The 15,482-nt window shown below is 41.3% G+C and overlaps 2 protein-coding genes across 3 annotated transcripts; one reads left to right on the top strand and one right to left on the bottom strand.

The window, feature by feature from the left end:
• Positions 1-486: 486 nt before the first annotated feature.
• Positions 487-4,402, bottom strand: LOC102706579 (putative disease resistance RPP13-like protein 1). 2 transcript variants are annotated; one of them, XR_001550761.2, is made up of 3 exons: positions 1,314-4,402; positions 879-1,033; positions 487-802 (listed from the first exon to the last, which is right to left on the bottom strand). XR_001550761.2 is itself a non-coding variant. In XM_015839938.2 (2 exons), exons 1-2 carry the CDS (start codon positions 4,297-4,299, stop codon positions 969-971), a joined length of 3,051 nt encoding a protein of 1,016 aa, XP_015695424.1. In that variant the 5' UTR covers positions 4,300-4,402; the 3' UTR covers positions 487-968. The 2 variants fall into 2 exon arrangements, 1 of the variants encoding a protein (XP_015695424.1); XM_015839938.2 differs by having other exon boundaries at positions 487-1,033.
• Positions 4,403-8,014: 3,612 nt separating this feature from the next.
• LOC102706301 (disease resistance protein RGA2-like) lies at positions 8,015-12,584 on the top strand. Its single transcript, XM_006657707.3, has one exon. It carries the CDS (start codon positions 8,069-8,071, stop codon positions 12,314-12,316), a length of 4,248 nt encoding a protein of 1,415 aa, XP_006657770.1. The 5' UTR covers positions 8,015-8,068; the 3' UTR covers positions 12,317-12,584.
• Positions 12,585-15,482: the final 2,898 nt, after the last annotated feature.

Raw genomic sequence — 15,482 nt, 5'->3', positions numbered from 1 at the left:
AGTTTTGTTATCCGTCTATATTTAATACTCCTAATTAACGTTCAAACATTCGATGTGACAAGAGACTAAAAAAATCCTTGGATCTAAACAGCCACTTGGTTAGCTGTTTTTTTAAGAGTATTTTTCTCATCCTTGAGTAGGTACCATAAGATACCATTGTTTTCTATATAAAATTTGGTACCTCAGAAGATACCAAATTTTGAGTTTTACTCTCATCCTTCCTTTTGTACCTCGAGGTACCAGTATCTCGCGGTAACAAATCGTTTTCGATCATTGGATCTAACAGTGCACATTCTACTTAGCTAGATCCAATAGTGAGAAATATCCAATAGTGAGAAATGATTTGGTACCTCGAGTTACCGGTACCTCGAGGTAAAAAAGAAGGATGGAAGTAAAACTCACTAAATTTTACATAGAAAACAGTAATATCTCATGATATATTCTCAAGGATGGAAAAATTACTCTTTTTTTAATAAAGGAAGCTTTTATTGATTTTAAATGATTACATCAAGATGATACAATCATTCGAAAACCACTTTGTGCTTTGGACACTGCTCTGTATATTGTGCATTCTATTCTAATGAAATTTGGGTGGCTCTTCTTGGCCATCCTGACCCCAAAAAAAATCTCTGTATATTCCCTTCAAACCTTACTATACTTTGGCCGGTTTTTTGGCTGGCCCGGCAAAAAAAATAATAATTCGGAAGGAAACAGGGTAATGTACTTGAAGTGATCCAAGAAAAACCCAGCTCCTCCACTTTAGTCTCTTGAAATCTAACATGTTCCTCCTAGATCACCCACCCTACAGAACAACCTCTGTTCAACTCTTCAACAGGCTCACCTGCAACATGTGGACTGTCGTACTAGACAAATATTACCTTGTATAATGAGTCGACGGGCTAACTTATGGCAGAGAAGTAGCAGCATAAAATTTTGTCCTTGCTAGCTTGGCATGAGACCAACTAGTTTCAGGGAACTGAATATGCTTCAGAATTCCAGTTGTTGAGAAAGCATGATGGCAAGTTGTGATACCCTGAAAAATACAAAAATAATTCAAAGAAGAAGCTTTAATTTACACTTCAATCTAAACTATTTATATAAGAGCAATTTTGTGGTACTTGAGAGGGTACCAGGAGGTACCGATGTAAAATTTTGGTATCTCTTGGTACCTAGGTATTATGAGTACTAAATTTTACACTAAAATTTTAGTACTTTTCAGTATCTACTCGAGAACTGTAAAATGCTCTTTATATAAATACATGAACTAAAATATACTTTCATAATTTTATATACTTATATTTTTTTTGACATACCTTCAGAAAATAATACTTCAAGTACTAATAGCTCTTTCCTGACTGCTTTGGTTTCATCCAAACTCAAATCATGAACATCCTTTGTTAAAATCCTCGTCAATTTCATTACATGTTCTCTACCTCCCTGGAAGTAAACTTGACACCTTTGGAGATTCAAAATCTCAATTGACTCCAACAATCGGCACGGAAGATAAATTTTGCCCAAACAGTGGTGGATCTTCAAGCGCGCAAGGGAATTCAATCCCTCCAGACAGCTTGGATTACATGAAAATATTTCGTTACAACCAGAAATCTCAAGCTCCTGAAGTGACGCTTTTAAACAACACACTGGCATGTCAATCAAGACATTACAATTCTTGATTTGGACCTTTTTAAGATGTGGAAATGGAGGAATTCGTGAATCTTGTAATTCTTCTATGTCGGACCACGTCCTCCAATTCGGCATATCAAGGAAAGTCACTTCCTTAAGAGATGGAAATACCCTGTAACCGTTTCCACAAAATTCACGTCCAATTTTTTCAATTGCTGATAGGCCTTGAAGAATTAAAATTACAAGGGATGGGAGCTGCCCGAGAGGTGGAAGTGTCAATAATTGTTTGCATTCAGTAATATAGATGCGCTGCAGATTGATTAAATATTGCTGTTCTGCTATCCATGCTGGAAATTCAATTCCCATGTAACACTGAATTTGCAGTTCTTCGAGATTTGTATTTGGTTTTAAGCCAGCAAGAGTTCTCATGAAATGATCAGATGCAGCTATTGGCTGCCGTGCTGCTAACCCCCATCTGAACACCAACTTCTTTAAGTGTCTTTTTTTGAATAACTCAGCATCACCCACTATATCTGTGCTTGCTACTTCCTCGAGATTTCCAATACAAAGTTGTCCACTGATTTCATTCAGGTTCTTCAGCTCTGTTATTTTGTGCCCATCCATTCTACCAACAGGAAATTCTTCTAACCCTTGGAGATTCGTAAGCTTCCCTATCTTGTATATCAAGGAAACTGTGTGAGCTTCTGCATATAAGAATCGGAGGTTCACTAACTCATTTATAGCTCTAGGTAACTCCTTGAACTGGCATCCTCGTAAACCAAGAACTTGTAGTAGGTGCAGCTTACAGAGGGAGTCTGGAAATACTGTTACCCCAGTAAATGAGAGATCCAGAAACCTTAGGTGTGTGAATTTGTAAATGAAATGAGGAGCCATCTCTAATTTAGCTTCGGTGTAAGAGAAGTCCAATACTCTCAGGCCACTTGGGTGCAACAAAATATTAGCAAATGCTTCGTGTGGCTTGATTGTTCTGCGACCATCAAAAAACAAAATGGTCCGCAACTTGTTGTCCTTTTGCAACCCCAAGTGTACATTGTAATCAGAAAAACTGATGGCTAGGTGTCGGTAATCTTGGAGCCGTCTTTTTTGCTCTCCCATCTCACTGGTTGCGTGGCATTCTTTTCCAGCAATGGAACATAATGCCTTTCTAATCATATCAGGCATGATGTACCTGTTTTTCCGGATTGTGGGCTGAAAGAATGATCTGCGGAAAAGCTCATCAAACCATTTCTTTTCCATTTCATCCATCCCAATTTCGTCGTGTTGTTGCATGAAGCTAGCTATCCACATGTGAATCAACATATTCTTTTCGAACAAATAACCAGATGGGAATATTGAACAATAGCACAAACACTTTCTAAGATGATCACATAGATGCTCACACATGATTGCCACTGAAGGTAGCGCCACATCGTCTTCATCTTCAGAGAAGAGCCACCAGGGACTCGAGGAAATTTTTTGCCAGTGCCCCTTATCTAATCTTTGTCTTAGAAGCCTTCCAGTTGCTTCTGCCAGCAAAGGTAAGCCATGCAAGTTTTGTACCACTTTTTTACCAATTGACTCGAGGGAGGCTCTCTTCTGATTCCCAAACGCATGATGCTCGAATACTCTCCAGAGGACTGGAGATGGCAGATAACCCAGTGGAATCTGAGCTGTTGCTCCCAAACTATCTGCGACTTCTTTCGATTGACTTAGTAGCAATACAACACTGCCATTTGCTCCTCTTGCCAGTGTCGACCTTAGGGGACCCCATTGGTCGTGCAGATTATGCTGCACATCATCTAGGACTAAGAAGAATTTCTTGTTCTGTATGACGCTAATCAAACAGCCTTCTGATGAAACTGACTTCCTTTGCAGATTTTCCTCCTGCTCCGACGCAAAAGAATCGATGATATCTTGTTCGAGGCCCCTAGGTCTGCAGTTCCAAGAAGCAAACACCCACCCCCTCAACAGGAAAGCCTCCTTGACGTTTGGGTCATTGTAGATCACTTGAGCAAGAGCGGTTTTGCCCACACCAGCTGCTCCCACGACAGATATGACATAAACACCCGTGCTGGAATCAGCTCCATCTTGAGGATTTGGTGGTACGGTGTCGGCGGCGGGGAGTAATATCTTGTTCAGAAGCCGCTGCTTCTCGTCATCCCGCCCGATGACCGCCGGCGGGGTGGCTGGCAGGACTGCTCGCATCGCCCCCTCGTCGTCGTTGGCCAATTTCAGGATGTCGTGGAAGCCGGTGACGTCGCTGGTGATCTTGTTCAGCTTGGTCAGCACGTCCTTGAGCCTCTCGAGATCTCCGTCAGAGAGGACAATATTCCTGACGAACCTGAGCGCGAGGGACATGGCCGAGCTGGCCTTGCCCCTGAGCGCCCTCTGGATCCTCTTGGTCTCGAAGTCGTCGAGCAGGTCCTCGGCCTCGGCGACGGCGTCCTTGAACTGCTGCAGCCACGGGGCGAAGCTGGCGCTGGAGATGGCCCTGCGCTCGGTCGCCTCAACCAGGATCCTGATCCGGGGGAGCGCGGCCTCCACGCTGTACAGCATGTCGCCGGCGGCGGCTCGCAGGGCGGCGTGGTGCTCCATGATGGAGCGCACCTTCGCCACGAAGCTGGAGATCACGATGCCGGCGAACCTCCCGCCGACCGTCAGCTCCGGCCCGACCATTTCTCGATCGAGCTCGCGCGCTCGAGGAGCCGAGGCCGAGGATCAAGGAACAGAGGTCGACGGGCGCTGACGCGACTTAATCGAGATGGGTAGTTCACCAAGGGCGGCGCGGCCGCGAGCTCCTCGAGTAGTATGGTCGAATTTTTCTTCACCTTCCTGCTGTTGTTTATACGTGGTCCCGGCCCATACTGGACGGACGGCTTGTTGGCTGCAAAACTATGGGCGGTTTTTTTTTTTTCAGTTTTAACGTGCGTTACAGCGAGTTTAGTTAATTTTAATTATATAAATTAAAATAATTTAAAAATAAGTTTTCAAAATAAATTGTGCGTCGAGTATAATAAATTATATTCAACATCGAAAGATATGACTTTCCTTGATTTTTTATTTCATATAAATATTTAATTTTAAAGAGTGTATGATGGCTGATACTAAAAGCTTTTAATTTTCATTTTTTCACATTTCTCCCTTTTTATTTTTTTTCCGATGCATTCCCTTCTTCTCCACCCATGCAAACCTTATATATCTTATTATTATAGAGCGATGGACTGAAATTCAATTTGGACGTGAAAGTGTATGCATGCTCAACTTCAAAACCTTATGCATGCATGTTAACATGCCCCACTAAATAAAATATCATTTCCCCTTATTGTAAAAAAATTATGAAAAAGGAAAATGTAATTTCTAGTATTTGATATCAAAACCTTTTCAACATTTTCTATTACATTAGTTCTCTTTTCAAATAAAAGTGAACTTAAATTTTCAAATTTCTACATGGAATTATATATATGAAAAAATCACTAGTAAACTTTCTACATAAGCAAAATATTTCTATTCCTAAACATTATACATAAATAAAATATTTCCATTCATCAACTTCCACATAAATATTTATAAACTTTATACATAGATAAAATATTTGTAGTCATACACTTTACGCATATGTATTCATAAACCTAACATAAATAAAATATTTTTGTTCATAAATTTTATACAAAAAATATTTATATGTAGAAATAATTTTTCACATCAACTTTTCACAACAATCAAAATAATGCACCTTAAAATCACAACAATAATGATTTGTTTTGAGAATATATTTAGGTGACAAAATTTTGATGTCAAAATTTACCATATATTATCTTGATACATCTAACGATAAAAAAATATAACAGTAACACTCCGTATTGTTTCGTTTGGTGGGATAATTTAGGGTCCAATCCACTATAGCATAATCGATATACTCATTTAGTATCTTCCGTGTGTTAACCCCAAAATTTAGTAAATTTCCTTATTGAATTCGGATAAGTAAATGTGCAATCACTGATAGAAATTTTATCCAAAAATGTTTGAATTCAACAGGAATCATGAATACCAAGGCGTGTCGGCGTAAATTTATCTGTTAATTAGAGTAGTTAGGATTTTTGTTTTATGTCTAAGAGAACTAGAGTCGGATCGGGACTTTGTTTGTTTTATTCTAACCGATTAGAGTTAGAGTCCAAATAGTACTTGTTTATTATTTCTTTTTATCTATTAAATTTTAATTATGATTAGACTATATTGCCCCTCCTTTTCCTCTTATCTATCTATCTCACTCTCTCTCAACTCTCACGGGCGTTTGGGGAGAGGGCGACCGGTGACCGACGTTGGAGGGGGCGGAGAGCGGCAGCAGCGTCGACAACGGCGTTGGGGAGAGGCGGCATCGGCGATGGCGGTGGGGGAGAGAGGCAGCGTAGGCGGTGGCGGCGACGGCTGCGCGTCGGGCTGGGAAAGGAGGCGACGGAGTTGGGCTAGGGGTGGCCGAGTCATCGTCGGGCCGTGACAAGGCAAGGATGGCGGCACACTGCGGAGAGGAGAAGGAGGTGCGGTGAGGCGGCGTCAGGCTAGGGGGAGGAGGCGGCGTTAGGCTAGGAAGAGGAACTGGCGATGGCGACGGGCTGGGGGTGGCCAAGTCGTCGTTAGGCTAGGGCGAGGCGGCGGTGGTAGCGCACTGGCGTAGGTGAGGCGAGGCGGCGTCAGGTTGGGGGAGACGGCGGCGTACTGCTGGGTCGGCGGCGGCGGCGGTGGCAGCGCATTGCTTGGGCCTAGGGAGGCACTCAAGTCGTCGTCGGCCAGATGGTTATACTGGCGAAATTTTGAATGAATGATCGAAATATATGTTGTTATGCTGTCAAATTGTGTAAAATCATCTATAATGATCGTATATATTACATTCATCATTTGAAATGAATAAAATCTGAGATTATGTGCTACAATTTCGAATTTTATTAATTTAAGTTGAAATTATTGAATTTGAAATTATATATATCAAATTAACCTCAAATCTATCAAATAAAAACCAAATTTCGAAGTATATTAATTTATGTTCAAATTTATCGAATTTAACATTATATATATATATATATATCAAACTAGCCTCGAATCTATCAAATAAAAACTAAATTTTGAATTATATTAATTTAAGTACAAATTTATCGAATTTGAAATTATATATATCAAACTAACATCAAATCTATCAAATATAGTTCAAACTTTATTCCAATATTTCTGAATAAATATTTACATTTATTTTCTTTAAGTTAACATACAATAGGGTCAAAAGAGCAAGAGCAAATCGGTCAAGTCGCTCTCCATTTAACACCATCATATGGCTTTCATGGAGTAGGGTCACTCAACTGCTTCGTTTTTAAAAAAGATGGCAAAATCTGCAAAGCTAAAAAAATAGGGTCAAATCCGTAGTTCGCGTTTAAAGTAGGGTCAGATTTACAATTGCCCCTTTATTATTATGTTTTGTGCGCCGACATAACTAAGGGCATTCACACTGCACCGACGTGGCGAGGAGCCCCAGCCCGCCACGTTGGCTATAGTGCACATGGGCCCACACTTTCATCGCCTCGCAGAGGACACCGGTTCTTCACGAAGACGCATGGCTCTTCACCTCGGGCTCGACGAAGGCACGAGCTGGCAACGCACTGTGAACGAAGTGGCTTCAGCGTCGGCTTCCGAGAGAGGGTTCGTCGGCGAAGGGAGGCGTGGCGTCGGCCGAGGCCCGCCCAATGTCGGCGCCGTCGTCTTCACCCGGCCTCTGACTCGAGCACCATCGGCTTCACGCCGCCTCGAGCGTCGCGATTGGAGGACGAAGAGGATGACATCAATCCACGTCGACCCGAGGTTCGCAGCCGCCCGACCATCAGATCTGCGTCGTCTCCGCCGAATATGCACCGCCCGCCGCCGGATCTACGAGGAGCCCTAGCCTACGCTATCATCGTCGCCCGCGGCTGCTATGCGCTGTCCACCGTCCGCTAACCCGAGGTGAAGATCTGGCAGACGGCCACTTCGCCTTGGCTGCACAAGCTAGCGCCGTCCGTTGCTGACACCCTCTCGGTGAACAGTGAGAGAGAGGGGAAAAGGTGGAGAGAGAAGGCTAAAATAAAAAAAGATAAAAAATAATGTGGGTCTCACTTGTAAGTAACCTCCACGGTGTGAAGGTGTCTTTTGGAGTGGATAAAGAGGGTGTACCCCACTGAATGCCCTAAGAGCAGGTACAATAGTAGACCATAAGCTAGCTATAAGCATATTTTAAAGAGATAAGAGAAGAGCGATGGACTACTAATTTATAGCTAGCTACAGGACATGCCGTAAGAAGTGGCGTGTATCACGTGCGAGACTATCTGCTAACCGTCTGCACCCCACTCCCGAGCACGGCCTCAGTCAACTCACTCTGTCGTATCACCTCGCCCAAAAAATCCCCATTCCCCTTGATCTCGCGATAATGGAGGAACTAATGGATGACAACGGATGGTCGCTGCCGGCGGCGATCGCCAGGGTCGTCGGCAAGCTGCGTCTCTACCTGGGGAACATCGGCGACTCCCACAAGTACAAGGGAACCATGAAGGTTCTCGATTCGCTGGAGGACAAGCTCAAGATCCTCCATGGCGAGAACCTGCTGCGTGTCGACGCCGACAGGGACGAAGAGATGGCCGCGTGGCTGCGGCAGGTGAAGGAGGCCGCCGCCGAAGCGGAGGAGCTGGTCAAGGCCATGGAGGCCGAGGCGGCGGCCGGCGAGTCTAGCAACCTCCTCCTCAGGGTGAAGTACACCGTCGGTAAGCTCGTTGGCGCGTGCTGTGAAGTCGAATCGCTTCTCGCCGTGCCGGACCTGGACGTGGATCGCCTGGAAAGCCGGGGAGATGATATCGCCTCTTTGACCCCTGACCAACCCTTTGTTGTTGGGCGAGATGAGGAAATAGGCATCATATTGGACATGGTACTGAATGATGCCTGTTTCGTGGCAGATGAATCAGGCGAGGGCAGAGCCAGTGCTGATGGATCACGGATTTCTCAGAAAGGATGGATCATCGAGGCCCTCCGGAGCATAGATCTATCTGACCAGAGAAAGCAAGCTGCAGAAGCTGCTGCCTGCCAGAAAGAAATGGGCAGCAGAGTGAAATATACCAGGGTACAAAACGGGAGTGTTAGTAGAATGTGCAATCCAACTATCATTCCCATTGTTGGAGTAGGTGGAGTGGGCAAAACAGCCCTTGCTCAGTTCATCTACAACGATAGCAGGGTCCAGGAGCACTTCAGCGGTCAGTCTGCCTGGGTCTATTTTACTGACAGCATTAGAAAAGAAGAACTGATGGCGCAAATCTTCGTGTCATTGCAACCTGAGCACAATATTCTGGATCATGCTTTCAGTCTAAACAGCCTCCGTATTCAACTTCAGAGTGTCACAGAAGGCAAGAAATTTTTGCTTGTTCTTGATGATGTATCTGATGAGATTCGTGCAATATGGGGTGATTTAAGGAGTGCACTGAAAAAAGGAGCACCTGGAAGTGTTGTCTTGGTAACAACCCAAATGTATAGTGTGGCCAGCTTTGTGGGTACTACAACTCCGATATTTTTGGATTCTCTTCATTGTGATGACCAGTGGAAACTTTTTAAGCATCATGCATTTGCTGGTGATCAATGTACAGAAGCTCTGGAATCAATTGGTAGAAAAATAGTAGATAAATTTCATGGATCTCTTTTGGCAGCGAAATTTATTGGGGCATCATTAAGAAATTGTTTACATGAAGCACATTGGGGGAGACTCTTAGAAAGTTGGTGGTGGAATATTTCAAGCAGCAGCTTTGATATTCACATAATATCATCTCTCGGAATTTGTTACAGTGAATTACCTGCATATTTGAGGCAATGCTTGGTGTTTTGTTCAATCTTTCCTAGAAATTATTTATTTGAAAAATATGAGTTGATCCAAATGTGGATAGCTAATGGTTTTGTTGAACTGGACAACACTACTGGTCCAAGAATACTGGAGGATATAGCTGGTGAATGGTTTGATGAACTAGTCAATAAATGCTTCCTGCAACCGACTGTTTGGAAGGTTTGGTATATTATGCATAGTTGGCTTAGAGACTTTGTGATTGCCTTATCTTCTAATGAATATCGGGGTGTTGATTCTACTCTGGGAGATCTTCCACTGAGTGTCCGCCATTTATCCATAGATATGGATGTTATGAATGTAACATGGACTGACTATGGCATTAAACAGTTGCGGTCATTAATATTATTCAGTGGCTTCTGTCATACCAACTCTAGCAAAGGCTTCAACAATGTTGACATCATTTTGGATAGCAGTTATGATGCTGTTGATAGCATTTCTGAGAGATCTTACAACACTACTGACAATGACACCATTGACAACATTTCTGATTGGTCTTCTTTCACTTTTGAGGATGAAGTTGATCTTGTTGCTATTATTTTGAAAAGGTATTGTGACATTATTGGTAGCATTCTAAATAGGTCAAGAAGCTTGCGCTTGTTGAGTTTATCTAACTTGAGAGCAAATTCAGCAACAGCATGCGTTGGTGATTATCCACTTGAAGAAGATGGCATTGCGCAATTTGTGGAGTTCACTACAGCACATCAGATGCTGCCATATTTGACTCACCTCAGATACTTGGATTTTTCACACAGTGGGATAACCAAACTCCCTGATTCAATATGTAGCTTGTGCAATCTCCAAGTTCTTGGTTTGAGAGGCTGTAGATTCGCTCAACTACCAAGAAGAATGAACTCACTAGTTGGTCTACGGCACTTGCATGCAGATGCAGATACAGTTGCTTTAATTCATGGCATTGGACAGCTAACCAGGCTCCAGGACTTATATGAATACCGTGTTAAAGCAGAAGATGGTCACACGCTAATTGAGTTAAAGGACATGAGGTATATCCAAGGATCCCTTTGTATATCAGATCTACAATTGGTGGCTAATCGAGCAGAGGCAATTCAAGCTAACTTGGGAAGTAAGGAGAATGTTAACTGTTTAGTTCTGAAGTGGGACAGAAATCAGTCTTCTAGAGGTAAACATAATCTATATGGAATGAAGTTGAATCAATATGATAGAGGTCAAAAGGAGCCACTTCAAGCTAGCTTAGTTGAGAAGATCTCTACTCCTTCAGATATGTCAGGATGTCTGATCAATCCACTAGAGATAATTAAACCTGATCAAGACATGGAGATATTAGAGTGTTTGTCTCCACAAAGGAATCTGCAGAAGATACATTTTTTTGGCTACACAGGGTTGGCTTTTCCAGATTGGGTTGTACAACTCCGTTATATAAAAGTCATTGAGATAAACCATTGCACAGAACTCCAGGTACTTCCTCCTTTTGGACAGCTTGAGCATCTTAGTAAGCTAATTTTGCATGAGTTGCCCTCCATAAAGGATGTTAGTTCTGATGTCTATGGAAACTCATATGTGGCCTTTCGATCTTTGGAAATCCTGAGTTTTGAGTCTATGGCAAAATTAGAAAAATGGGCAGATGCAGGGAACGAAGAAAGCTTTTCAAACCTGCAAAACCTGCAGATTAATAGATGTGACAACTTGAGGGAACTACCTTCGATGTCATTGGGCTTAGCTACCAGAAGGCTTTCTCTTACGGGTTGTGGATCATATGCTGGAACAGTCTCAAGGTATTTGGAAAGACTAACTAGCCTCACACACTTAAACATAAATGATTGCTCCCAGAAGTTAATCCTTCCTTGTCAACACCTGATACCGTTGGAGTACCTACACCTTTCAAATTGTAAGGAGCTATACTTTGAGGGTGGAATTCTTTGTCTCAACAACCTGAAAAGCTTACATATTTCTGGCTGCCGCAAAATTATATCGGATCTTGAGGAAGAGATTAACCAACTGTTTTCTAATTGGGAAATAAGGTTGGGCAAAGATCAATCACTAGTTCTCAAAAGTAGATTGCTCAAGCTAGCCAAAGATCTGGGAACAAAAAGGAGGGAGCTCCCCCTTCCTGGTTCTCCACCTAAAGAAGACTGTATTCATGCTTTGCAGTCTCTCACTGAACTTACAATGGATAACCTTTCCCAGTCTTTAAATCTTGATAATTTTCTTTGCAAGCTTTCAGCACTACGAACTCTGTGTCTCCACAAGATCCATGTAATCTCTCTCCAGCAAGAGAAGTGGCTTGAGCAGATTACATCCCTAGAAGAACTTGAGTTTTCTTGTTGCTACGTGCTAAGGCAGCTCCCATCAAACTTGGCCGCTCTGTCATCCCTGAAGAAGTTAAATATGCAGTCATGTTTCCAAATTCACTCGCTACCGTTGAAAGGCCTACCAGGTAACCTAAAAGAGTTACAGATATTAGGATGCTCGCCAATACTAGAGGCGCGATGCCAGAAGTTAGATGGAGAGACATGGGTGGAGAAGAAGAGAGGTGAATGGCAGAAAGAGACAATAAACGAGTACCGACAGAAGAAAACATGTGAGTTCTGGAATGGGTGGTTAGAGTATGAGGAAGAGTGGGTGAAGAGTGCAACAGGGGATCTGAACGACAAGGGAGGGTGGTTGAATGAAGAAGAGGACTGGCTGAAGTGTAATACAGAGGAACTGGAAAATAACGAAGACGTGTGGCTCAAGAGTAGGGGAGAAGACTGGCCAAAGATTGCTCATATTCCTTATATCCGTGTGAATGGAGATATTATACAGAATTCTTATCTCTGAAACTGCAGAGGCAGCTTTCCAAAAATGTGTAAAGGTGTTATCCGGACCTAATTAAATTATGGTAGTGTTTAATCTTTTTTTGTATGTCTTCTGTCGTTATAATTTCCTTTCATTTGCTCATGTTGCCGCCTGCCTACTTGGCTACGTGGTTCACTTTTATTCACCTTGTCACTGAATTTTTTTTTTGTTTGCCCACTTATTACTGCGGTAAATCAAATGCAAACTATGGATACTTGCTGTGCCGTTTATATGCCAACCCTAATTATGTTGTCACCAGATAAGCTTGAAATATTCCCCCAAAATAATTGCATTAATAGAGTTTGGCTTGGATATATTATAAGGTATTGATACTGAGCCAACTTTAGCATGATTTTTTATTTTCCGGAATAAACACGGAATACACTCATTATCATTTTTTTATAAATCACAAAAATAACATTCAAATTAGATACGATAGTACAGATGGTCAAGTTTATTTGGGAAAAAGATGGCAAATTTCAAACATAATTTCTGCACATCTATGTCGTTGGCTAGGGTATTATTTCAATTCTTTTTTTATGTCTGCACTTTGTCGTTTGGTTGAGAATAAAGTGTTGTTTTGTACGCATGGTCTCCAAAATGCAACTCGGAACACTAATTTGTATTGTAAATTTATAATATGCTTATATAAGCTAGTAAATTGTAGTGTTACGCAAATGCTCCTCAAGATAAATCTACACGTGATTGGTGGGGTGTTTCGTGGAAAAAAGCCAAACAATATATTTACAAATAAAAAATAATTTATTAATAAAAATTTTATAACGTACTCTTAAGGTTGGTTGGAAAATAAATTTTGGTGAGAAAAAAACTTTAAAATTAACTCTAAATTTAATGTTAAAAATTTAAAATTTGATTTATAAGCATGCATACAGCTGATTTCATGCATCCCAATAATACACTATTTTCTCATTTGTGCGCGCGCGCACGAGAGAGAATCTTTTATAGGCTTGTATTTTTGTAGAGATTTATATGGATAATCCTCGTTGCTTGTCAGTGAGTTGAGAGCAGTCTCAGTGCCTTAAGCCCTTAACTGTTGTATCACGGAACTTATTCAGAATTAACAAAACGAACCAGGTTAAATGGGTGCTAGTGTTAGTGTTGATCAGTAACATTTGACCTATCTAACATATTTCCTTTTATGAATTCTTAGCCTATCTTAAACAGATGATCAGTAACATTTGACCTTTAAGATTTGTGCGTGCCTTTTATTTCGTTTGAAGGAGATGTCGATTCTAGAATTTACCTGATGCTGTATCAGGGGAATTTTTTTTATTAAATAAATTTTTTTCGAAATAATTTTATTACTAAACCACCATGAAAAAATTTTTAAAGCTGAACTCTTTGGCCACGCCAGCTAGACTGGCGTGGGCAAATGACACAGCCACGCCAGCTAGACTGGCATTGCAAACGTGCCACCGTGGCAGTCAGCGCCCGTGGACTCGTCGGCCTGCGCTGATGTGGAGTTCCTTTGCCAGAATCGCTATTGTTTTCGTATGAACATGAAATTTGAGGTTAGTTACACTTAACAAAACATATAAATATTTTGCTTTAGGCAAAGTAGATAGGACTTTATGGATAGCAGTTCATTAGATAGAATTCGGTACTGATGTTGTACTGAAACTTGTGACCATGAAATCGATACAGGCGTACAATAACAAGCAGTACAGGGGGTTGGGTTGGCTAGGGTGACACCAGTACAGCATGCAATAACAGTTAGTGCGTAATGCCTCCGGTTCCCTTCTTCGACGTTCTGCGCGTAGTAAGACCTCTTCTGCTTTCCGTCACTTATACTCTTTATGTGTCTCTGCCTCAGTAATTCTATGGTAGTTGTAATTTGGAGAGATACCATCCATCCATAATGTGAATCCGCACAATCTAGAATTGTCCTAAAAAAATTAACAGACAATTACTCACATTATGCGTAGTGTCACTAATTGTGCTGTATAGGAAAAAAAAACCAAATATTTGTAACATACAACCTATTTTTTATTTCAGGGTTTAGGCCGTTCTTATCCAACCCGACCCCAACATATTCCGTTGTAAACCTTACACTAGACAGAGATGAACTCCAGCAGGGAAAGGAGGAGCATAGATGGCGACTTCCTCGCATTAAGATAGCATATATATATATATAGGTGCGTCTTAAAAACACTTTAATAAAATAAACATTTACTTACTTTCTTTATATATATATATACTACTTTAAAAATATTAACATTTTTGTCTTGGTACGTCGTGTTTTTTTATCATTTGTGGCCTACTGTGCCAAGATCGTCATGGCCTCATGGCATGATGGTGCCCAACGATGGGGCTGGGCTTTCGTATTTACTTTATGGCCCTTTTTACTGGCCCCTGGAGGACTGCCTGACTGGCATTATTTTGTTAATTCCTAATCAGCTTATATCACTTGTACTAAATTACTCGTTAAATTTACTCTCTCTCTCTCTCTCTCCTATTTTAAGCTATTGATTATTCCCTTTGGGTGATCGTTAGTATGGTGTATTATAATCGATCGTTGACTTGTGATTCCACTGGAGGTGCCGTGACATGTCCTTGTCCAATGTTACCTCTCTTCCATGCTTAAGCTTCAATTGAGCACTATTTTTTTTCAAGTACTCCCTTAATTCTAAAATATAAGTATTTTAGTATTTGAACATAGTATTTGTACCATGATACAATACTACTTGTCATGTTAATCACATCTTATTCTAATTTGTTTTTATTTTATCCATATCTACCCTCTCACACCCATAAAAGCTAGAGACAATAGAAATGATAAGTTAATTTGCATGATATGTCAGGTATCTCCACCATTGCAAGTTTTCAATACACTGACATTTTGCCAGTATTAATAAAAAAATATAATCATAGATATGTTTTAAATACTATGTCATTGTTCAAAACAATAGGATTACTAAACTGGAGAGTAGTTAACTTGAGAGTAGGTTTATCATCTTTGAAGAAATATATCTATCGGTATTAAATTTTGCGCTAGAAAAATTGGCTAGAGCTGTGTAGTATTTAAAGGTATTAAATTTTAGACTAGAAAAATGCAGTGCCTCAATAACCTTCTTAATGATGTAAAATTGCCCTAACTTGAGACCTCGTGTCGACGCACAATCGCTGA

This window comes from Oryza brachyantha, chromosome 7 (assembly GCF_000231095.2).
Source record: "Oryza brachyantha chromosome 7, ObraRS2, whole genome shotgun sequence".
In the NCBI taxonomy this organism is placed as follows: domain Eukaryota; kingdom Viridiplantae; phylum Streptophyta; class Magnoliopsida; order Poales; family Poaceae; genus Oryza; species Oryza brachyantha.
Note: the sequence above shows the minus strand (reverse complement) of the source record. Positions and strands in the feature narration are given on the sequence as shown.